Here is a 26,382-nt window from a genome sequence, read left to right on the forward strand (position 1 = left end):
TAATTCCAGTTGATATAAAGTTTCTGACAGAGATTTATTTAGAGTAAAATCCCTTAAAACATCACGCGTCATTTTACAATTTAATATGGTATCAAAGAAACCTATTCTTATTACATAATGATGATACGTGTACGCCTATTAAACAATACCTTACTTCTCTCTAAGGAAAACAGTTAATGCTTTCTATTCGTTGTACGTGTGTGTAGAAATGATAAGGTTTAACAAGACCTCTCAATAATATCTTTAAATACTCCATCTTTCAGTCTGAACATTTTCTGTAAGTAGATTACTCGATAAGGTTAAAACTTCAAACAAATATTTTACTCCAGGTTAAACTTGCTAATAAATTATTTTACTGAAAGATTTTATGATAGAGGCGTCTTGTGAAGCTGTGGGTGTTTTTTTGTGTAGTAAGATAAGAGAATGTATTTTTTGTTATTAAAGATTAGACGGTGAACGGGTTTTTCTATAGAACGATACAAGACTTGTATACAGCAGGAAGATAATTGAGACAGCAGCTTGTCTGTATATTAAAAGGTATATCAACATTAGGTTAGTGATGTGTACTTCCCATATATACGACAAGTGGTATGAGGGTGGTATTAGTGACGTGTACTGCCCATATATACGAGAAGTGGTATCAGGATGTTATTAGGATGTAACGTATTGGGAAACTATTTAAAATATAAGAAGTGGTACAAGGGTGTTATTACAGATTTAAAGTTTTACAGTGGATTTGAAAGCGTGTAAAACGTTTTAAAATATTATAAGTTGGAAGTGGTATGAGGGTGTTATTGAAGATATATAAAGTGTTTATAGTGAAACCTGTCAACTATGTAAAATATTATAAGTTAGAAGTGGTATGAGGGTGTTATTAAAGATATATAAAGTGTTTATAGTCAACTATGTAAAATATTATAAATGTTTAACTAATGTTTTAAACAAGTTGTGTAACATTATAAATAGATACAAGTACTAGCCTATGAAGTTGATTGAAGGCTGGTTAATTTTATAGAAGTAATTAAGGCGTGTTATAAACAACATTTAATTAGGTAAGTTGAATTATGTTATTTTTAAATTTCTGGACCAAATGATACTCATCTACGTGTTCTTTTTGTGGGCAACGCGAAGTGGTCCCCCCACCCCTGTCAGTGATGAAGGACGGAGGGGGTGACATGGAACAATATAGGACGAACAACCGGGGTACCGTGTACACATTGGCATGTTGGAATTCCATATAAGAGTAGTATTCCGTATACACGTCTTCAATAACAGTGGGGGAGGAGGGGTAGCGAGTGCGCGCTGTATCATAAGTCTGTCATTGAGTCAACTGGCGTGGTTTTGATTCCCCCTAAATGACCTAGATTGTGTCGAGTGGACGTTAGACAGTTACGTGGACTGTGGCATAGACATTGATATACACAGTGACATAGACATTGATATACACAGTGACATAGAAATTGATATACACAGTGACATAGACATTGATATACACAGTGACATAGACCGTGACTGTGACAGAGGCAGTGACATAGATAGAGATACAAAAAGAAAGTCTAACAGTGGTCCCGACAGTTACCTAGACAGTAATCTAGTTAAAAATCTAGACAGCGACCCCGAATGTCGAGAGATCCAGACAGTGATAGACGATGGCCTCTAATGTAGACAAATTCTATTAGAGGTTAAGATGTAGAGTGTAGCCGCCCTGGCTAAATTGTATGGATTACTGGACAATAGATCTACAATCAACAGGAAATTATAATTCCTTTTTCTTGATAATCTACTGTACGGTAAATTTGGTGTTGTGGCAGGGTTTATTGGTGAGAGTGACAATAAATATTGAATTCAATACAAACCAAATGTAATCAGTGAAATCGGACGTGTTTCACTCGATTTGTGATTTAGAACCTAATCTAAATATTCCTCTTTCTGCTCAATTACATGAAATAATGATGGCATCATATTCCATATTACACTAGAATTGGGTCATCATGCCTTGGTTAACATGACCAGGGTAAGTGACGTAGGTAGAATTATCAGAGATTGATTTACAAAATAAAGATGAATTATGTAAGAGCTAAATCTGATTTTAATTGATCGAAACACGATCGATAATATAATTTAAAAATTAATAATATAATTTAAAACTTGATAATCGAGACTTATTATCGTAATAATGAAACTCGAGACTCAACTTTAAACACAGATTTCGTGGCTAAGAATAAAGTAATGTGACAGTATTTTTCAAAGTATTTTGTCATTTTTCATAATCTAGGTCTGAAATATTATACCAATAACCCTCGGCTCTTTATTTAAATCTTAAATAATGCATTTTTAATAAACAAACAAAGTTGTGGTTTACAAGATACCACCATCTTCCCGCAACCGAGAAGCGTGATACGATTACAAGATACCGCCATCTTCACGCAACCGAGAAGCGTGATACGATTACAAGATACCGCCATCTTCACGCAACCGAGAAGCGTGATACGATTACAAGATACCGCCATTCTCCCGCAACCGATACGATTACAAGATACCGTCATCTTGAAGCCTCCGAGAAGCGCGATACATCTTTGAGATTATCGGATATACGGTGAAATGACATCATTACGATGTGTTTTGACTGTGACAACCGTGTGATGTAGCTGACGTTCAGTAGTTGTATAATTGACTGTAGAACAAACACTTAACTACTTAACCGACATTTTACTAGAAAACACTATAAGTATTCTTAGTACTCTGTTTCTAGTTAATGTAATTGTAAAGGTTTATTTAGTCTTTGTGTGTGTGACAGAGTGGAACTTTATTACAAATTCAAAGATTTATCTCCAGAGTTTTATTCTCCAGGTAGATAGTTCTCTATGGCCATTTAGGTCAGAGATTTATTCTCCAGGTAAATAGTTCTCTATGGCCATTTAGGTCAGAGATTTATTCTCCAGGTAGATAGTACTCTGTGTGAAGAATGTAGGGTATTGGGGTGCCTCTACACAACCCAACATACACAATGTGATATCTTCCTCCTTTACTATAACTGTGTGTGAAATTGCAGGAAGCTGGGTTTCCGCCTAGTTTAGGGTCAGAGGTCATATGTTTAGTTTACGTGTACGCTAGTCTATACACCGATCGACAGTCGTTTTTGTCCGATCCCCACAACTAGACACACTGTCGCCCGTTGGTGTCTCTCTTGAAAGAGAACAATCGGATTTTATAGTTAGGTAGGCAATTAGCATTTGACGTGCACATGGGTAAGAACACGAGTTAACCGATATTTTCGACCCATCCAAACAACAATACACACTTATATTGCCAGGTCAGTAGGCACATCCTTGATAACTGAAGACCGATATAGGAGACAGTTCAGTATACACACAGCTTGACCGCGGTTTGTCGGACTATCCCAACAAGAGCACATTTATATTGCTGGGCCAGTAGACCGGGATATTCTAGTCGGCAGTCCAGTGCCACGTCATCTCTTCTAATGGTCATATAATAATATTAATCATCAAGTTTTTACCACCGAACTATTACATTATAATAATATTGATCATCAAGTTATAACCACTGAACTATCACATTATAATAATATTGATCATCAGATTATTGTCTTCGTGTTAAAACATCTAATGGATGTGGAGACCGTCATTACTGTTAATTTACTCAATACAATATGATGTTTTAACATGTTAATTAACCCAATACAATAGGATGTTTTAACATTTTAATTAAATGGGATAAGATGGTGGTTTTTAAATACCGATAAAACGAGATTCTTTAATAGAAAATTATTTAGATTTTTGAATCTTTACACTACGTGACGGACGGTGATGTGATGAATCTGGAAAGTCACGCAAATGACAGCTGTAAATAGGACCACAGTTAGAAACGGATCAAGTATCCTCCTCGTTTTTTCCAAGCCATCGACTCCATGATAGAATCAATTAAATAGCATTCCGATCAATAGAAACCTCAGAGACAAACCGTTACATCGGTTAAAAGGATTAAATACATGAAATGACAACTAACCATTTAAATAAAATCCAGAATTCGATGTTGATCAATTCGTGAGTCGGTTGAACACTTGTTCACACGTTCTACTTGTACCCCGGGTCTGTTTAACTTGTTTGCGCGTACAGCGCTCAACCCTGCTTCAATATCAATTTGGATTTTGTTGAAATTGACATGTGTAAATGTTTGAATAATTCCGAATTATCATATTTTTTGATTAAGATACTAAGTGGATTTGTAGACTTCTACATTTATATCGATGGATTTTTTAAAAGTTTAACTTTGTAAATCACTCAGGTTTTCAATTTAACACGAGTATTATGAATTGGATTCAATCACCCAAGTTGTAAAACTTTATGAATGTTCTCTGAATTGTCATAGATGTTTGTATAGTTTACATGATCAGCGAATTCTTGACATTGTTTGAATATTGTCTCCATTTTCACAACCTGGTTACGATTTAGTTACGGATGCACAGAATTGTTTTATGGATGTTTCAATTTATTCAGAAATGAAATGGGGTTTAACGTCCTACTTTTCTACACCTATGGGAATAATGAAGATGGATAATGTATTCAGATTGATTCTGGTTTAAATGTTTAACGTAGGATTTCACCACGGCAGCGTCAAGTTAAAGAACATTCTGAATATTGATATTGTGATTTTTAGCACAAATTTTCAATTCATCCAATCTTAGTCAATAGATAGGGGATTGTTTACGTAGACTAAAGATAGGGGTTTGTTTACATAGACTAAAGATAAGGTCTTGTTTACATAGACTAAAGATAAGGTCTTGTTTACGTAGACTAAAGATAGGGGTTTGTTTACATAGACTAAAGATAGGGTCTTGTTTACATATACTAAAGATAGGATCTTTTTTACGTAGACTAAAGATAGGGGTTTGTTTACATGGACTAAAGATAGGGGTTTGTTTACATGGACTAAAGATAGGGTCTTGTTTACGTAGACTAAAGATAGGGGTTTGTTTACATAGACTAAAGATAAGGTCGTGTTTACATGGACTAAAGATAGAGTCTTGTTTACATAGACTAAAGATAGGGGTTTGTTTACATGGACTAAAGATAAGATCTTGTTTACGTAGACTAAAGATACGGGTTTGTTTACTAAAGCTGAGGTCTTGTTTACGTCGATCTGCGTTATAACACTAATGGCTATGGTAAAAGTTGTCTAACTATGACGTATATCAATGTTATTATGATTCTGTTATAGATTATGTTTTAAGGTTTATATATAAATCAATGTATATATAAATCAATGTTTACCTGGATACACCTAGAAACTGTTAGATATACCTTATATAGAAGGTATTAGACTTACCTGTGAGACGTGTCGTGTAATAGGCCTATCTTTGATCAGAGTGAAGAATAACCGTGTCACTACAGGCCTTTCTTCTGATCCACTGTGATCTCATTATAAACGGCGAAGATAGCTGACAGCAAGTCATCAAAAACCATGGTAACGTATAATATATATATATTTCTTGGTGCCAATAATAAACAGACAAAAACAGTTTTATGATAAATATTAAAACAATCTTTGTTCATTAGGCTGCCATGTCTTGTGTGTGTCAGCTATAGTAGAGTTCCGTGTCTCTTGGTTTCTAGTCAATCCCAAGACATCCGTCTTTTATCTCGTTCGTCTGATAGTACACGATTATTATGTGATCTCATTATATCAGGAATCGTACACCAGTTCCTTTTTATATTAGACGATATTAGAACGGCGATTAGAGAATAAGGTATATAGCAGCTCCTTTTTATATTAGACGATAGTAGGACGGAGATTAGAGGATAAGGTATATAGCAGCTCCTTTTTATATTAGACCATAGTAGGACGGAGATTAGAGGATAAGGTATATAGCAGCTCCTTTTTATATTAGACCATAGTAGGACGGAGATTAGAGGATAAGGTATATAGCAGCTCCTTTTTATATTAGACCATAGTAGGACGGAGATTAGAGAATAAGCCGTCCAGCATGTTAAGAGGGAATTAATTATTATTAGGTTGTGAAACGTTTTATATTCGTATAATTTCAGGTATATAGCTGATGTAAATAATGTTTATAGTGAATTAATTATTAGTTGTTTGTGAAATGATCTTTTTTCTCTGATTTTATACGGAATTAATCATTACGAATTTGTGAAATGATCGTGTTAATTTACGAGATTTTCAGGACTAATTATTAGAAGTTTGTGAATTCTTTTTAATTCTGAGATTTTCAGGTGTAAACTGGGTCGTGTAGAAATTAAGAAGTGTCACGATGGAATGGGTGTCGTCTAGCTTTATGTGGAATTAATTATTAGTAGTAGTATACCTGGTTTTAAAATGGAAGTTGGGACGGGTAACTATTGAAAGGTTACTTTCGCCATGGCAGTGAACAGATTTGATTATCCATCTATTGGATCATTCCGTTTAAACAGTGCTATATGTATTATATAATATGTCCCATGGTTCGTGTAGCGTTGTAATGTAGTGGTAGTTGTGTTGCCTACTTTCGGACCAGGAACATTAATTCAAGCTCTGTATTGAAGTGGTAGTTCTTGCCCCTTGTCGGACCAGGACGATTCCTCCAAGTTCTACTCATCTTGTTCGCTTTGTTCTTGTTAGAAGAGATGCTCTTCAGAAAACAACCCATATGACCAATAATTGACATGAAATATGGCATGCCTGTTCCCTATACAACTGCACAAATATGGCATGCCTGTTCCCTATACAACTGGGCATATAAGTTACTGGTATTCGTACTGAACATCCCAATCCTGGCCTTGATGTAAAATAAATTGTCAGGGTAACGCATGCGGTGCTAAAAAGGAAAGTGTGGCTTAGTCGTTTTAGTGGACTGCTGAGGCGGAACCGTTTTCTCCCTAGGTAGTAATATGATAGTCTAACAATAAACCGGGCTTTCTCTGCCGTATTCATTGTTTAGGATCAATTTTTATCCTTTGTAATTTGTAATTTACTGTAGAGATTTAATATAACACCCGTGTCATGACTCTATACATTTATAAATCTTTGTTTGGTTATTATAATTTATATTTCAGGTCACGGAAGGGTTGTTGTTGTGTATTTCATACTATGTACGGGTTGTGTATTTCTGACTATGTTCAGGTTGTTATTGTTTATTTCAGACTATGTACAGGTTGCTGTGTATTTCATACTACGTACGGGCTTTGTGTATTTCAGACTATGTACAGGTTGTTGTTGTTTATTTCAGACGATGTACGGGTTATTGTTTGAGAGTATCCAGCACTATATTAAAGAAGATTATGGTGAAGAAGAATGGTTGAAGATATTAGAAGATGCTGGTTTAAAGAATATGGTGTTCACCACACATAATGTCTATAAAGATCAGATTATGTTAAATCTAGCATCTAGTTGTAGCAACATCCTCAAGGACAGAACTATGGATGGATTCCTGGGTAAGTTAAAATAACACCAATGTGTACAAGGAACCTCGGTTTTTTTGTCCCATCCAAACGACTAATTCTTCCCAAATAACGGCCGACACCAGAATTGAAGTAACGTCTTACTTTGCCAGGGCAACTTTGGCGGAATATAGCTCGGTTGATGCTAAAGTGTCATAAAACCAAATTTTATTTTGCCAGGACAGCGACATTTCTCTTACGTGCATGATCTCGGGTTTTCATCCATTCCGAACAACTAGACACCTGCCAGGCATTCCATCCTGTATCATTGTCTGGCACTTTTGAATATTGTCTGTTGATTTCTGTTGATTTCTGTTCTTTTCAAGCTTTTTGTGGAATGTGTTTTATCAATTTCTGTCCAGGACATGACCCTATATTATTTCTCATTTCAGTAGTTAACAAAGCTGATAAAATATTATTGTACTTTTATATTCCAAATATTGATTTAGAATTTCTGCTCATTCCAGGTTACTTTGGAACTTGTTTTGTCAATTTCTGTGCTGGATATGGTTATGATAAAATATTACGCGTGGCTGGTCGCCATTATCGGGATTTCCTCAACGGAATAGACAACCTCCACGAGACTATACGCTTCAGTTACCCCAGATTGAAAAGTCCGTCATTCATCGTGGAGACCGAGGACGCATATGGTTGTGTTTTAGTTTATAGGTCTATACGTCACGGATTTAGTTCTTACGTCATTGGACAATTACGCCAATGTGCAAAACAGTTTTATAATGTCGACGTGGAGGTCCGAATACTGGAACAGCTAGAACAAAATGGCCGCTATCATACCACCTTCCGGTTAAACTTTCATAACAAGGGATTTAAACCGGAAAACGAAAAGAAGGCAGCAATAAGCGAAGAGTTTAGAACTATTAGTGGTGCTACATTTTTTAAGGTAAGTCAAATCATCAGCAATATACACGGCCCAAATATGTATGGCCTCGATGTTTGCGGTCATTCGGCTGTATTTGAAATATGCCTAGATGCTTACTGTCATTCGGCTGTATTTGAATTAGGTCTAGATGCTTGCTATCATTCGGCTGTATTTGAAATAGGTCTAGATGCAAGCTATCATTTGGCTGTATTTGAAATAAGCCTAGATGGTTGCTGTCATTTGTCTGTATTTGAAGTGAATAAAATAGGGTTTGATGACTTCTATATCCCGGTTGGGACCGAAAAGTAGGACGTAAAACCCAATCTGATGCCTTCTTTATCCCGGTTGTCACAGAAAAGTAGGACGTAAAACCCCATCTGATGCCTTCTTTATCCCGGTTGTCACAGAAAAGTAGGACATAAAACCCCATCTGATGTCTTTGGTATTATGTTGATAGCTTTAAAATGACAAGACCTAACTGATTTGCGTTTTAAAAAAATAAAAGTTTTTCCTTTGATTAAATTTGTTTTGTGTAGTGGACATCTGTCTATATTTAAAAGTTTATGTTCGCAGACTGAACCAATTTGTAGAAGCTAAATGGTTTAAAACTAGATCCAATATTGGCCTGTATATTTATCATGTCCATCGAGATTGTTTTTATTACCATGTTTTCATTGTTCTATGTCACTTGATCTTCAAAGAGAATCAGAAATGTCGGGTTTATTGATTTCCCGTCACAGAACATTATGATATTTATGTAGAAGGGGCGGACCCAAGATAAGTTGGGTTGTCTGGTTTAGTGTCTTAACCTAGTTGGGAGTTGAGATGATCAGGATGATCAGGTGGTCTGGGTGTTGCGGTTCGAGCTCAAGCCGTTCGGTCTCCTCTAGCTGGCGGTCGTGGTTTTCATCCCTGAGACGGGGACGCCTTCTCGACTTCGTGGGTTTACTCCGGTGGAATCGGACGTTGAACCCCGTGAATACAACTAAGAAACGTAGAGCGATGTGGGTGGATGTCCTAAACCATTCAAGTGTTGCTGGATCAGTCCAGTCGAAACGTTATTCAAGATGAGTTGCTATAGCAATTATTATAATATATGGTCGTATCCTAATCCGAATTTATTTGATAAAGTTACAAAGTTAAAACAATTAAACTTGTTGGATATTGCATAGTGATGTAATTCTTTATCACTACGAGGTTGTGTAGGATTGAGATATTACAGTTGTGTATCATGCATGATATTTACCATGACAACAAACGGGACGTTGTAGACTTTAAAAATAGTCCATCGACATTTGTTAGTTCGTCATGTCCATTTGATCTTCAGTATGAGCAGATCCCAGATATAGACTTTATTAACCCAGCAATGTTTATTTTGAAAATTACTCCGTCGAAACGTAATATATTGGTCTTTAATTTGCGCAATATAGAGTTTATTACCAAGCAATATTTTGTTTTCAAGTTAATTTAAAAACACAATGAAATATAATGACCATGACAAGTATGTATGCTCGTAATAACAACCAGACAAACGTTGCTCGTACAGGATCAATTTGACAACGTAGTTTGGTGTGCCTTTTCCTGATTACTCCCCGAGTACAAAAATTATGGATCCGTGTTTGACCTAAGTAGTCTGGTTTGCACTATAAAGCGTGGATATAGAGCAATGAATCTATTAGCCGGATTATATTGTAAGGGTGGGTTAATTATATCTTGTCTCGTGTTAGCTGGACGGTGTAAGTTATAAACTACTGGTTATATGAGATACACCAGGGATAAACACTGGTCATTATACTAGTAATACAACACGTGCTTTATATCACTGATAGACAAAGTAATACGTCATTTATAGACAAGGTTTTTAACCTCTTGTTACTTTCTTACTGTCTTTCACTTGTTTTTGTTCATAGAACTGAAAGAAATGGTTTTTAACCTCTTGTTACTTTGTTACTGACTTTCACTTGTTTTTGTTTTTGTGGTTGTGATCCCTGATGGGGGATATGATCACCTGTCAAACCTCTTACTTTTTTCCAGGTTCCTCGGCTCCCTCCTAATGCTAAAGACCGGAATGAGCAATCCAAATATTGAAATAAATGTGTACCATATCTTAGTCTCAATATAACCTGCTGTGTCTTTCTTCTCTGTTTTACGTACACTGGATCTCCGTTTTTCGTCCCATCTGAACGACTATATGTTGACCTATGACCCTCTGTCCTGCACCACTAACAAGGGGAACATCACCGGAAAATCCGGGTCCACCGCGGCTTTAGTTTAGGTTCGCGCATCACGGTGAAATATACCGTTTTAACCTCGTGCTAATCTGTGTAAAGATTCGATAGATCGTTAAACCCAAACCATTGTACTCCACTCCTATCAAAGGCTATTAAATTCAATTATTTACATTTCCAATAAGTCTGAAGTACAGGCGATGGGATTTGACTTCGTTTATTTAAACAATCAAACGTCGATCGCTGGGTAATATTTCGACTTCGTATCCAACGTCTAAAGTACACACTGTTCAGATTAAATAGGAAATTTACGTCGGTGTTACGAATGTAATATCGATTCCAGCCTGTCTGGGAAAAAATAATTACACTTGTAAATACACAGAATGTGTTAAAATTCAAATAATTTAATCACATATATAAAGCTGCAGGGGCATTAATCAATCCAAACGGAAATGATGAAATAGATGTCCCACATGAAAGGTTTATCGATAATCCGCCTCTGCATCCGCGGTAAAAGGAAAATGACGAGAACTGTACTAGATCTTGACTTCTATCTAGAATTAGATAATTCTAAAATCAGGAGGTTTTTATGAGCATGCCGATTGAGACAGGAGGTTAAGATACGACACGGTTTCATTGTAATCACTGAAAAGTAGTAGTAGTAGTTCTTGGTGTTTAACGTCTGCTTCCACATAATTGATATCTCAGACAAAATCACTGAAAATCGATTGGCGTGTTTTTATGAGCCGAGTTTTAAAGAGGCTAGACAGAATGCCGATTGAGACACTTGTGCCATTATTGAGTCATTAATTAAAATTATTGATTTGTTTTATAATCTTTGTTTAATCATACTCCTCAGATAGAGTTAATCTGCTCTTCTGAACACAGGTGTCTGACACGATAACCACGACTCATACTCCTCAGATAGGGTTAATCTGCTCTTCTGAACACAGGTGGCTGACACGATAACCACGACTCATACTCCTCAGATAGAGTTAATCTGCCCTTCTGATCACATGATTTAAGTTGGCTGATACCTTTGTATAACGTACATATATTACTTGGACCAAAGCAGAGTTTTTTTTGGGTTGTCATGGAAAATGAACAAAAATAAATAAGAAAGTTGTATAGCAGAAGAGAAATTGGGTTTAACGTCCTACTTTACTACACAAGACGAACACAGGCCTTGTTGTCTGCTATGAGGGAAATATGTCTGAAAAGCGGCGCTACGACCTACTTTTATTTCAAATTCCAAATGTCAGGGTTTTTGTTACATGCTCGCCAACGGGTACACGAATCTAGGTTTTCCGTCCCATCTGGAGAACTAGACATTGTCTCTTGCCCGATTCTATTTCATGCAATACTGACAAGGTGGGACAGACCCACCGCGTCTCTTGTAATATAGCACACATGGACATTTATATACATATAGTGAATTTGAAACTATCGCTGTTAATTTTGTTGTACATGCTGTCATGACACTCGAATGTTGTGGACCTACAGTTTTAAATTGCTATCTCGAATTTAAACACACCCTGTCCATAAACGTATATTATCTTTAGTTTCATAATGTGATATGATGCAAAGAGTTTGATACGGATGAATTATTAACTTACAGTTAGTAAACCTTTTGGTCCAGGGCCGTAATATCTTCAGTCTGCGATAAATTATACAGTCCGAGGGTTGTCGCTACTCTATCAGTATAATTGTTCTCCTAAATCTCACATTTAATATTTAACACGGTTACGTGCCTTTTGTCAATTTCCAGGGAAACTGTATAAATGACATTCTTTAAGTGGCAATTAGTACCACATACTTATGGCAAACAGCTACTGGTTTATTTTGGCGACGTTTCGAAGAGTATTCGCTCAATGTTTTAGCTTGAGTTGTTAAGGCAACCGAGTTTCTGGATGTGGTTTGAATGAGATTTTGTGAATATTGTTCATATTTCACATTTTTAAAACTGATCAACATCCCAGAATAATAAAAGGATTGTTTTGTACTTTTTCATTTTCAGTTGTTTCCATTTTGTATTGTGTTTGACAACACAATGACAATCCGCCATGTTGGTGAAAGTTTAGCCACTATGATGGGAGAGGTCAAGGACACTAAAATCACAGATAAATTCAATCTACGGAGACCTCTCGTGGAGTTCACGTGGGATATCGTAAGTATTAGTAATACAAAGTGAGGCCCGTCCCTAACAACCGACCGTGGTCTGGCAGCCATGATGACGTCACACCGGTTGACTAATAGTAAGTACAGGAGAAACCACACAACAGGCTAAATCGATAAGACAAACCTGTGGACAACCACACCTGCAGACAAGACAAACATGCGGACAAGACAAACATGTGGACACGACAAACCTGTGGACAGGACAAGCTACACAGACAAAGGTAGCAATAAACAATAAATATATCAAATCATGTGAATTGATCCGAGGGGGGGGGGGGCGTACGTGTCTACACGTCATTATTATTATAGTAAATTTTACACTAATATTAAAGAGATTTCTCATTTAGCCTCGATTGTTTCACTCCGAATATGGTCACAGATCAACACAGATTTTATAATGTTTTTATTGTCTTTTTATCAATTTCAGATTCTGAGTTTTCAAACTGTTATATTTGAATTAGAAGCTTGTAGATATATTGATGGTTCTTCCAAATTAAGTGCTTCCAAAAAATGTACACATTACAAAAAACTACTACTGAAAGGACAACTAAAATATCTTCCAGATTGGAAAATGGTTGCATTTCTCTGTACGCCATTGTAAGTTCTTATGACATTTCTTTGTACGCAATTGCATGGTGTATTTAACAAATACATTAAACGACAAACTTGGCGATATTTTATTTACCTAAACAGAAATCAGACGATTTTTGAAATGGTATGTCAAATTATTTTTTGTCTATAAAATAAAAAATCAAATGAATTGTACATCATACCAGAGACAAACTTGTGTTTTGAAAAACCGAATTAACTCTGTCATGTGTGGGATCCAAAACCCTAATTACTCCTGCCTATATAGGAGGCATGAAGTTAATAACGTATCAAACTACATGTCAGGCGAATCTAAGAATCGACTTCTATTTCAAGTAACTGTCACCCTGAGGCCAGCGTCACTCTCTTGAGATGTAAACGTTGTTAACTGGTTTCTAAAAAAAAACCTGAGAATCGAAATTTGGTGACTACTACAAATCTTTAACTGGTGAATACCATCAACGATTTGAGTTAATTGTTAGCTGGTGAATACCATCAACGATTTGAGTTATGTGTTAAAATATACAGATTAATACCAGGTGGACCAACCTAACACAGCAGAATGAAATAGGGTTTAACATCCTGGGTTTCCGCTCCACCCGGGGTAATGCAGACAGAAAGCAGATCACCACACTACATGTATTTATTTATATGGGATGTTAATAAGACAAGTCTAGATGGTTAAAATATTAAACCACGTGTCAATATGTCAAACTTAACGTTAGTCAATTTAGAGTTAAGTGGCGTATTACCTAAAGATAGTTTCAATAAGTAATTTAATAATTTTAGTTCAAATACACAGGCTAGAATTCTATAGAATATAATAACGTTTTATTACTGAACGATGTTTCTACTAACGGTTTATTACTGGACGATGATTCTGTTAGACTATATACTGGGACAATATAAACATGTAAATACCACTTCTACAATTTAATTAATCCATCTTCATGGTAATTAGTAGATCTCCCGTTTAGTCTCAAATATTATATAAATCATTAATTAGACATTTATTCACATGTCAAACCCATAATCAACTCTCTAGAGCATCCTGTGTAATAAGATATTTATATTTGTCAGAATAACTGATTTAGAAGATATGCAGAAAACTGGTTTATTTATGAATGATCTGAATATGTATGATAATAGTCAAGAAATGGTTTTATGTGGCTGGCATAATGCTTCACAACTCGAACATCGTGTTGATCAGGTAGGGTATTAACATCCTGACACAGAGATAGAGAGATTACTATTGTCAGTGACCTTTAAATTTATTGATATGGGTTAATCACATGGTGATAAAAATATCAGATCGATCCAGGAGATCTCGTGATTTTGACTCTGATCGGAGCTCTCGAGGTCGTTTCCAATGTTGGCTGAGAAAGTACAGACAGATCTGAGAAGGATATCGTTTAGTCCTTCGGTTGGTGCAAAAAACGCAGAACTCGTATTCAGATTGACATGTACCGGGTTTATGAAAAAGAACCCCTGGCAGCAGGAATTCGATATAAGAGTAGGTCGTAGACCCCGCTGTCCGGGTACAATTTCTCTTATAGTACACTGTATGGTGTATGCCTGTCTTCATTAGCCCAGCCAAACCACATGTTATTTCTGACTCCATGGTGCAGTGTATTAAACAATTACATGTTATTTCATATTACAGCAAGTGGAAGCCAGTCGTCAAATTGCCGAGAATCTACAGAAACTAGATCAATGGCGACGTAAGGGTGATACATTACTTTATTCTATGATGCCAAGAAGTATTGCTATACGATTAAAAAATGGTGAAGATCCTATCAACACTTGTGAGGTAAATACATCTCTAAACACGTGATCTTATAGCCTTGCTCTAATCTTAACATACTGTCAACACGTGCCACGCAATTGTTACCCCTCGGGCGCAATATGATACTAAAACAGGCGAACTTCAATAAAAGACAATTTCCGGTAGACATGTGCAACATAATACTAGTTTTATAGGAATAGTATTAACGTTGAATGCAGCCTCTAAAGATTTTAAGACCTGAAATTTGTGATTGATTGGCGACATTTATTCCTATCACGTGATAAATATATCGACTGGTTATGGCGTGTAACGGATGTGCACCATTACAATGTCACATGGTATAAAAATAATGGTGAAAACATCTATAAAACAGAAACACACATTAACTAAATGTACATAATCAATCAAATGCCCATTTTACGATGCTGGAATTTCCGGTTCGCGTCCGTTCCGTGCGCATGAAATTCCGTCACTTTGTTTCGTAGTTGTCATGTGTTTCAAATAATGAAATAAAAACCTAAACAACATTTTCTTTCACACTAAAAATATAATACATTTGGCGGATTTAGAAATTATTGTTAACCGAGTTCCTGCTGATTTCTTATTGCTTATACCTCCCATAAACTGAAAGTTCTATAATGTTATTCACCTCAATGTTTTGTTATTCAGTTGTTTGACAGTGTATCTGTGATGTTTTGTTATTCAGTTGTTTGACAGTGTATCTGTGATATTTTATATTTCAGTCGTTTGACAGTGTATCTGTGATGTTTTGTTATTCAGTTGTTTGACAGTGTATCTGTGTTGTTTTGTTATTCAGTTGTTTGACAGTGTATCTGTGATATTTTATATTTCAGTCGTTTGACAGTGTATCTGTAATGTTTTATATTTCAGTCGTTTGACAGTGTATCTGTGATGTTTTGTTATTTAGTCGGGTTTACGGAGATGTGTGCTCGAGCTTCCGCCCTACAGATTGTAGAATGTATCAACAATGTTTTTATATTCTTCGATGATATTGTAGATAGATATAAATTATTCAAGGTATTGTACACATATATATATATATATATATATATAAACTATTCAAGGTATTGTACAGAGCTATAGACGTTACAGATTTCAATTCTATCCCCTGTTTGATCCGACCCTGAATATTTGGTGTTCGATCTCTCGTATTGGGGACACTATTATATCCGGTGATTGACCGACCAACCTTCACCATATGATGCTAGCCCTACCAACAGTCCGAACCCATAATTGCAACCGGAGAAGAGGTACAACAACGGCAAAGCTGGAAACAGTCGGTGGTCATGATTCACCAACTTGGGTCTGAAACGCTCTTCAGTCTTATGTAATGTAACAAACTCATAAATATAGTTCCAATATTGAATGTGTTTATATTTAAGGTAGAGACAATTGGTGACGCTGTATACATGAATAAATATAGTTCCACTATTGAATGTGTTTATATTTAAGGTAGAGACGCTTGGTGACGCTGTTTACATGGTGGCGGGTGGTGTACCAGATCGACAACCTGATCATGCGCAAAGAGTGGCTAGATTGGCGCTAGAATTTCTAGAAAAGGCCCGAACATTGAAAGATCCGCTATCAGGAAATAATCTTAAAGCTAGAATAGGTAATGTAATCTTAAATCTAGAATAGGTAATGTAATCTTAAAGCTAGAATAGGTGATGTAATCTTAAAGCTAGAATAGGTAATGTAATCTTAAAGCTAGAATAGGTGATGTAATCTTAAAGCTAGAATAGGTAATGTAATCTTAAAGCTAGAATAGGTAATGTAATCTTAAAGCTAGAATGGGTAATGTAATCTAGATTAAAATCTAAAATAATCAGTATATTCAATGTACATGGAAATAGAGTCACGAGATGAATTTTCAACGGCCTATTCTTATTTTGATTTTACAACTGTCAAGGGTTCTTTTACATGCACGCCAATGTATACACGGGGCCACGGTTATTCATCCCATCTGAACAACTAGGCAGCTGTCCTGCTTATCGACCGGGAAAGACAGAAATCAACCAAGTTCATGTAATAAACAGTATCGACTCTTGTAATGTCCGTCCTTTTCATACAGTAATGGAACCTCTAAAGATTGTGACGCATGGGGTAAAAATGAATTTTTCTCGGAAGTTCGTCTGTTTATAGTGATTCCCCATCTCTCTTATCTCCCCTTTTGGCGTGCCATTTTTTGTTGATTTTGTGGTCTAGATTAGACGAAGAAGGTTTGAAATAACATTTTCTGCCAGATTTTGGTAAATATTCATGATTTAGAGGCTGAATGATATCAGAGTTAGCAGGTTGTTTGCGGTGATATGTACGACAAATAGTTACATATTTTTAGTATGCTAATTCATGTTTGTGTATCTCAAAATATTGGTGGTTAGCCCAATACGAATTTTGGTGCACGGTTATTTCCCTTTAACCAGGTAAACTATCAAGGGAGATAAACAGATAATACGGTGTTTTGTTTCTTACAGGTATGCATATAGGTAGCGTAGCATCAGGTTTAGTTGGTAGGAAAACACCTCAGTATTGTTTATTTGGTGATACTGTAAATACAGCTTCTAGGATGCAATCTTATAGTGAGGTATGTTTTATATAATAATATCTGGTCTACGTACACGCAAAACAAAATCTACAAGATAAACCTGCGGACAAGACAGATAACATAGACATTGCAAGAAATAAACAAATATCAAATCAAGTGAATGAATCAGGGAGCCAGTCGTAAGTGTCCACTGTGCTGTACAGTCTCGGGCCTGTAATGATACAGACTTCACGCAAAATTAAAAGACAACAGACTTAACATAATAATGCGACCGATCTTGACAATGGTCGTCTCTTCAATGGCGATAGTCAAACAATTTTAACAATAAGGGCGATAATCCAGATAGAATCTCGGAAAACCCTAAAATAATAAAGTGTGGTGAGCAAACAGGAGCAATTACCTTATGTTAGACTTTAACCTCAGTTCTTTCTATTTCCTGGTGTATTTTATAGGCAGGTAGAATCCACATCAGTCAACCATGTAAAGACAGTCTTGAAGAAAAGGGTTTTATTATAAAATACCGGGGATTTGTTCATGTTAAGGTAAGAATTTTCTTCATAATTCACTAACGAGCAACCAAGTTAGATTCTAATTGAAAAACGAGCATCTACATTAGATTTTAAACTACAACCGATTACCCAAGTTAGACTTTAATTGACAACTGAGTACCCAAGTTAGACTCTACATGATAAACAAGTACCCAAGTTAGACTGTAATTGATATTTGGTAGACTGGCGTTACAACCACCAATAGTTTAGCGGTATGGGTTATAACCACAAAGTTAAATAGAGGTAAACATGTATAGTGATCACCAGTTACCATACCCACACACGTTGATAGCCAGTGACCAATGTGGACGATCAACATCTTTTAAATAAACACCAGTCAAGTATTACACCTACCATATTTGGGTTGAAATTCACCAAACGGTTCAGTTAACAGACGGACAACAGATAGTCAAGTTCAGGGGAGTGAAACGTCAGACCATGGGTCGACCAACAGATTGGTTACATCATATTCATTGAATTCTCGTCTGCGGTGGTTCGCAGAGGAAGGGGTGTCCCTGATGGGGGGTTTCCCAGAAACATGTTCAAAGATTAGCAGAAAGGACTCGGAACACAATCAACAGACATAATCTCAGTATTGTTTAGAAAGATTGAATAGCTTTGAATGAATGAAAAGTAGAGATATTTTACAAGTTGTGAAAGTCTGTCGAATGTAGGTTGAAGGGTGTAGGAAGTTTGCAGGAACATATCCTTAAAGGGTTCAGGGTATTCGTCATTCAAATAACGTCCAACAAACGTACGAAGAATTCTCACCATTTTGGCTTCACTCAATTCTAATTATAAACATGCATGATGTCTAAATGAGCAGACATCTTGTCTCGAAGTTTTTAATTTTATAAAATTCTAGTAATCAACCAAACCTGGCGCCGGACATAACGTTGACCCCCCCTTCACCCCCGACAACCCTGACGCTGCTCACATTCCTGAACACGCACCTAATCTGTGTACTCTCTGCCACCACTACGTCATGACAGGACGTGTTACGAAAAAGATAATTAAAAAAAGGAAATACGAAATCACCTGCAATTATATAATGACATGAATTTATACATAAGAAACTCTTCTGTGACCAGAAATCATTTTCATATACTTTACCATTTTAGTAAAAACAAGAAAGTTCTCTACGAATAAATGTCGGTATATTCGTTCAGCAACACAACTGTTAAAATCAGTCATATCCCCCGATGAGGCCTTCTGCTTCCGCCATTAAGGCTACCCTCGGTTTGATCTTCATCTCCACGCGCTTCATCGAATACGCGAGGTTCTGTTTCCATTCGAACCACGTGATGCCAGTAATAACGCCATCTGGTGTAATATTCTGTTCTCCATTGGGATGAAATATTCCGTTGAGGGACGCGTAACTGCAGGCGTTGAACCACCAACCGGACCGATCTTTATGGGAGCAACTAGCGTACCATTTGTCGTGATCGCGATCCATGGTACTAAAAAACATATTATTGTGATAGGCGAGAGAATCTCCGGCCGTCCCCGAGAATCCATTGACCGTCAGCTTGTATTTATTCTCTTCACTCGCCACTTTAAAATAATCATACTGTGCCCATGCGTGCTGATCTTCCCAGTCCAGGAGGTCAATCCGTAGCGTGTAATTCGTGTTGCGCAACATGTAATATATATTCTCATTACCCAACCAAAACTCGGAATTCACGTTTCCGAATCCGAAAGCGTAGTCGTCCCATCCTCGTGTAAAGTTTACTGATCCGTCAAAACGTCGCTGAATGACCGTCCATCCACCACCCTGCATTTCCATGTCGCACCAAACGTTAACGACGTATCCACTGGGAAGTTTAAGAGGATAAACTCCACTAAGATTGAGACCACTCATTTTCAGTTCGTAACAATCTGAAACAAACAAATGACATCAAATAAAAAAAACAATGAAGTCTGTCATACACTACGCAGTGGGATAATGAAGTCTGTCATACACTATGCAGTAGGATAATGAAGTCTGTCATACACTATGCAGTGGGATAATGAAGTCTGTCATACACTATGCAGTGGGATAATGAAGTCTGTCATACACTATGCAGTGGGATAATGAAGTCTGTCATACACTATGCAGTAGGATAATGAAGTCTATCATATACTATACAGGGGATAATGAAGTCTATCATACGCTATGCCGTGGGTTGCCTACTCTTCCTCTGTATCCTAATGTCAAGGGGTTCTTTTACGTGCACTCCACCAACGAGTATATAGATGGACCTCGTTTTGTTTCGTACTTTCCGTAAGACTAGACGCTTTTTATAACTTTCTCTGTCAACACCGGGATCGAGCCCGGGACCTCTTTGTTGGTACGCGGCGCCAAATTCATTGAGCTGAGTTTGCTTCTCACCAACAAAGTATAAACTATGTCTTTGTTAGTCCTACTATTTATATACGGATTTCGACGATTTTAAATAACTTTTTAGGGACATTTCCCATTATTACGAACTTAGCACCGTCGAGGCATCAGTTCCGATCCAATCGTTCTGAAATTGTTTGTCTGTCCTATTGACAGGAAGAACCCTATTGATTTGTAAATCAAACGCATCTTTTACAATCAGTATGATTTAAGGTTGATTAATGGTTATTTGTTAAAAATGTTCAATAAAAGGTAAAACTTACTTCTTGCCACTGTTATATCTTTAAGAGCTGGGAAACCTCTCGCTCTGTTGGCACTCGGCATATCTTTAACACGATGAAATCCAGCTTGCATTTTAATATCAAGTCGTGACAACTTCCTAAATAACAAGATAATTCAAACACATGTCAAGTTAATCATTTATATAAATTATATATTCTGTGTATATAAAGTATTAGAAAGAAGGGGGACCACCGTGGTTCTGTGTAAATAAGGTATTAGAAAGAAGAGGGACCACGGTGGTTTGGTGTGAATAAGGTATTAGAAAAAAGGGGGACCACGGTGGTTCGGTGTAAATAAAGTATGTGAAAGAAAAGGGGCCACGGTGGATCGGCGAATATAGTGCTGGATCACTAACTATGCTGGAGGACTCCGGTTCCATCTTGGTGTTTCTCGGAATAAGGTCTAGTCGTTCTTATGGGACAAAAACAAAACGTGATGGGAGGAAGATTGTGCCCTCAAAGTGTCACACTAGGATTCTATCCCAGGAATTTGATTGGTCGAGTGGTCTATTGATTGCCATTTAGATCATAAGGTCTGTAATTGAATCACGTGATCAGGTTTGGATCCCCAGACTTGTATGTGACAGGGACTGGGCTCGTGTGCCCAATCTTGTGCGTTTTGTTCGGGTCCTCCGGTTTTCTCTAACTGCTGAATTATTGAATGAAAATTAAAATGAACCATGTGTTAGTTTAAACAATATTTTATTCAATAAACTGAAATGGATTAAACAACAGTTTATTGAATAAAATATTGTTTAAACCATGTGTTAGTCCCACAATTGCCCAACCCCATTTCCCAAGCTTTTTGTTTTATGGAATAGAATTACGTACGTTAGAATGATGTTAACCCCATTTTCCCATCTTTTTAATGGAATAGAATTACGTACGTTAGAATACTATTAAATTGTCGGTCTCTTGTTAATTTTTCGTTCTGCATGTCGAGTTGTAAACGTTCTAGGACCATACACTGATGTTCATTCTGAAGTCCTGTTGGTAGATTACGATATGCTGATGATTGACAGATGTTGTCAGGTGTCTGACAGTTGCTAGGATACAGACACGTCACCACCAACAATATGGTGGTCGAGTACAGCCCAATCATCGTCTAAAATATAAAAAAACATATTAATACATTATAATATTTATAAATTAAACAACAGGTTGACAGAACCACAGTAACAAAGTCGTCCATGTAGTCCAGTCCTCAAAGGCATTTACAAGAAGATAAAAACTGACCAAGGGCAACAACTCACTAAAAATTTACAAGAGATAATTAAAACTTGATAGGTTTCTAGTTCTTCATGGCGCTAATTATTACTATACAAAACTTGCAATTTCCCTTGTTAGTTGGAAATTGAAGACGAGTAACCCGTAGCACCGCTGTCTGGGTAAAATTTCCCTCATAGCGTACTGTATGGCGTATGCCCGTCTTCATTAGCCCATTTGGAGCAGGCAATTGGGACGTTAAACCCCATTTCATTTTATTTCTTATTGGAGCAGAATAGTAGGACGTTAAACCCCATTTCAATCCATGTCTAAAACTTGTACTGGTAGGTGATAACTTTATTTGTTCCTGTTATCGGAAACCCTTGGTCTAGTGAAGACGGGCATCATACAGTGTGGAATGAGAGACAACTCTTATATTGCCTCAGGAGCGTTCACAAGTAATTATAGACGACTGATCGACGTACAGAGGCAACGATGATATACGACTACATGAAAAATAGATAAATAAATTTTCTTTTACTAATAAATTGAAGAATGTTGTATAAATTACAGGCTTTATGGAGTGATAAACCTTTTATTAAAGATACATGATGGGAGATTAGATAACGAGTTGGCAGTTCTCACTATAATAGTTAAAAACTAGATAATGTAAAGGCACTTTGCTGAAAATTTCATTCAAATTGATCCACTATGAACCAAGAATTAACTGAATGAAATTTACCTCTAGCCTCGATCATCATCACTAAAGTCGGTACGACAAAAATCATAGTCTCGATTATCCATTTAATGATTAAATCGCGAAGGAAAGTTATGCCGTAGATCGGATCATAATACACTACACATCGCAGGCTATCGATGCAATCGAGAGTTGATTAAGGTCTGGATAAGTTAATTAATGTTTAATTAATGAATTAGATAACATTTCAGGCCTAAAGAAAGATCTGCAATTGGCAGATTTAGCTCTTGCATAATGTATGTTTAAATAATTGGTTGGGTGGGAATTCTATTTGAAATGAACGGATGTTACTTTTTTTCAATATTCAACTTTTAAAATATTGTAATCTTGCCTATCACGGTTAAAATATATTTATTTTTAGTAATTATGTAACAAATTGGTTGTTTTTCGTTCTTGTCTCTTTACTGCACCACTGACAGGTGAAACTACTAATAATAAGCCGGTTGTTTTATATAATAACAATTTACTTTATACTAATAATAAACTGGTTGTTTTAATTAATAACAATTTACTTGATACTAATAATAAGCTGGTTGTTTTATATAATAACAATTTACTTTATACTAATAATAAGCTGGTTGTTTTATATAATAACAATTTAGTTTATACTAATAATAAGCTGATTGTTATAAATAACAACAATTTAGTTTAAACTAATAATAACCGACAAACTTATAAAACTACATTCCTTACCTTTTAATTAAATATTATTCCAAAATAATGATTTCTTCGTTCTTTAGAAATCCAACATGTCTCTCTCTGTCTGTGGTGTTGATGTTTGTACAAAGAAAGACAGAAACTTGAGTTCTTGTAGAGAGAATTAGTTCAGATAAAGAACATATGTTCACACAAATAAATTCTATAATACGATCGTTTCCACATGTCCTGTGTTTTTCCGCTGTTAACTTCCGTCAAGTTGACCTCTCCAGTTCGTGACCTTTTCTCTGTAACAGTGGAACCGGGGAACTGAACACATTGTGTGTCAAGACTTGAACCTAGTTCCGTATCGAGGATGGAATATATATTATCACTTGTCACATGTGGGACATCGGGTTTCCCATTTAAAGCTACGGTTTGACGGATATTTTAGAACAATCCATGCGATTCATTTTCGGGGTGTTTTTGATTTATTCCTAAAACCAAATGTTGTTTAATCTATTCTATCTAGAAATATGGACACCGTAGTCATTCCGATAGGACGAAAAGAGAGGTCCTGTGTATACATTGGCGTGTACGTAAAGGATCCCTTGGCAGTTGGAATTCTATAGACACAATGAATGGTGTTTGTCTGTGACCATTAGCCCAGTAGGAACAGAATAGTAGGACGTTAAACACCATTTCATTTACTTTTCTCTTTGAGGCGGAGAAATCCGACATGAATATTCAGAGAAACTAACATCGGCATCAAACCCGGTATATCTTAGAACTTTTAATATTATGTATGCCATTACATTAACTCGAGTGACAGGGAGTAGGGTCGTCATCCTAACCTCGTGGGTTTCCTCCGGGTCAAATATTTTTCCATGAAGGCTTAAGACACTTACTCGTGAGCAACATAATAAAATAATCTCTCTCTCTCTCTCCATCTCTCTCTCTCTAACCCTCTTTTTAGCATGCAAGAACAGTCAAGTCCTTAGGATGGGATAAAAAAAAACCAGTTGGAATTCGAAATAAGAGTTGGCAGTAGTGCGGCTGACCGGGCAACAATTTCCCTCGTTGTATGACGTACGCCGGTCATCGATAGCCCAGTCGGAGCAGAACCGTAGGCCGTTAAACACTATTTTATTTGATAAAAATTATCTGAGTTATAAAACCCTTCATCCCCTAGTACTACTTTAAATGTCATCAATATGACGTAATGCATGTTATAAAGGGTTCTATTCCCTGCTACTTTAAATGTCATCAATATGACGTAGTGCACGTTATAAAGGCTATGAAAACAAATAGTGTTCCGAATGATTCGGGCTTACAGCATGTAAAATATAAACAGACCTTTTCTTGTATTCATAATGAAATAATGTTATCAATTATATGTCGCTAATACAAACAGTTCTCGTCTTTGTGTTTTGTATTCCTAACAGACATTTCAAGCGACATTTCGTCACCGTTGTGTTTATAAAACGATGGAATTGAGTTCAATGTCCAACTAAAACAAATCTTCTGTCATATTGAGAATGCCATATTTGTTTTGGGCCACGTGTGTAGTGGTGTGATATGCGCAATGGATAGCCGAATGACTTAAAACATTCAAAAATAAATCTATGAACTCTTCAGTTGAAGCAAGCGTATCTAAAATCGATGCCCCCCCTCCTCCGTCCCTTTATGATCGTTGCCCCTTCCCTCCACAACTCCCGTCCCTTCATGGTTGACGCCCCCTTCCCTCCTCCTCCCCTTTCTGATCGACGCCCCCTCCCTGCTATCCGTCCCTTTACAATCGATGGCCCTCTTCCTCATCCGTCCTTGTATGATCGTTGCCCCCCTCTCCGTCCCTTTATTATCGACTCCCCTTCCCTCCTCCTCCCTCCGTCCCTACATGGTCGACGGCCCCTTTCCTCCTCCTCCCCTTTCTGATCCATGCCCCCTCCCTCCTCCGTCCCTTTATAATCGATGCCTCTTCCCTCCCTCCTCCGTTCCTGCATGATCGACCCCCCCCCCCCCTTCCTCCTCCTCCCCTTTCTGATCGACACCCCCTTCCCGCCTCCATCCCTTTATGATCGTTACCCCCCTCGCTTCTTTATAATTGATGCACCCTCCCTCCCCCGTCCTTTTGTGATCAATGTCCCTCCCTCGTCCGTCGCTTTAAAATCTGCGCCCCACCCCCTTTTCATCCGAAAGTAAAAGGAATAGACAGTCGAGAGCCTACTCTAATTTTATTAAAACACTTCTCTATTTTTTATCCACAGAGGACCTGACAAGGACAGCTGTCTAGTACTTCGGATGAGACGAAAAACCGAGGTCCCGTGTACACATTGGAATGCACGTAAAAGATCTCTTGGCAGTTGGAATTCGATATAAGAGTAGGCGATAGTGCCGCTCCCTCTGTATGGCGTATGCCCGTCTTCATTAGCCCAGTATAGGAGTAGAACAGTAGGACGTTAAACCAAATTTTATTTCATTTCATTTTTCATCCACCATAATTGTTTTCACGTCGGTGGTCTATTAAACTTTATATTCAACTGACGACAAGTTTTAATAGACGGGAAGGGAAGTTTTTATAATATAAATTTTACAAATGTCGACTTTAAAACAATTCAAATTAACACGTGGTGTGTTATATAATCTGTATTATCTACACGTGGTGTGTAATACACGATTCAAGTAATGGTCGCATGTGGAAACTATCATTCTTTTGTTCCTCTCGGATATCGCCGTCAGCCATTTATATGTTGATATGTAGGAGGTATTTGAGTTAATATGATATATTTTCTATAAAACACACTATTTCCTTATCGCACGTTTAAAATAAACCTTTTTTTGGCATCGTCTTTATTTTCAAAGAATATTCAAGGATGTTTTTTTAATGAATTTAC

The 26,382-nt window shown here is 36.9% G+C and overlaps 2 protein-coding genes across 2 annotated transcripts; one reads left to right on the top strand and one right to left on the bottom strand.

Annotated features, from left to right (window-relative positions):
- The first annotated feature begins 475 nt into the window (after positions 1-475).
- On the top strand, positions 476-15,902 carry LOC126825319 (soluble guanylate cyclase 88E). The gene is made up of 8 exons (XM_056101989.1): positions 476-1,052; positions 7,244-7,448; positions 7,922-8,355; positions 12,580-12,729; positions 13,168-13,337; positions 14,409-14,538; positions 14,992-15,138; positions 15,858-15,902. The coding sequence occupies exons 2-8, from the start codon at positions 7,247-7,249 to the stop codon at positions 15,900-15,902; spliced, it is 1,278 nt and encodes a 425-aa protein (XP_055957964.1). The 5' UTR covers positions 476-1,052; positions 7,244-7,246.
- A 3,360-nt stretch (positions 15,903-19,262) lies between these two features.
- On the bottom strand, positions 19,263-23,702 carry LOC126825328 (fibrinogen-like protein 1). The gene is made up of 4 exons (XM_050554927.2): positions 23,546-23,702; positions 21,777-21,994; positions 20,872-20,987; positions 19,263-20,106 (listed from the first exon to the last, which is right to left on the bottom strand). Exons 2-4 carry the CDS (start codon positions 21,989-21,991, stop codon positions 19,415-19,417), a joined length of 1,023 nt encoding a protein of 340 aa, XP_050410884.1. The 5' UTR covers positions 21,992-21,994; positions 23,546-23,702; the 3' UTR covers positions 19,263-19,414.
- Between the last annotated feature and the right edge of the window lie 2,680 nt (positions 23,703-26,382).

The sequence above is a fragment of the Patella vulgata genome, chromosome 6 (assembly GCF_932274485.2).
Source record: "Patella vulgata chromosome 6, xgPatVulg1.2, whole genome shotgun sequence".
In the NCBI taxonomy this organism is placed as follows: Eukaryota; Metazoa; Mollusca; class Gastropoda; family Patellidae; genus Patella; species Patella vulgata.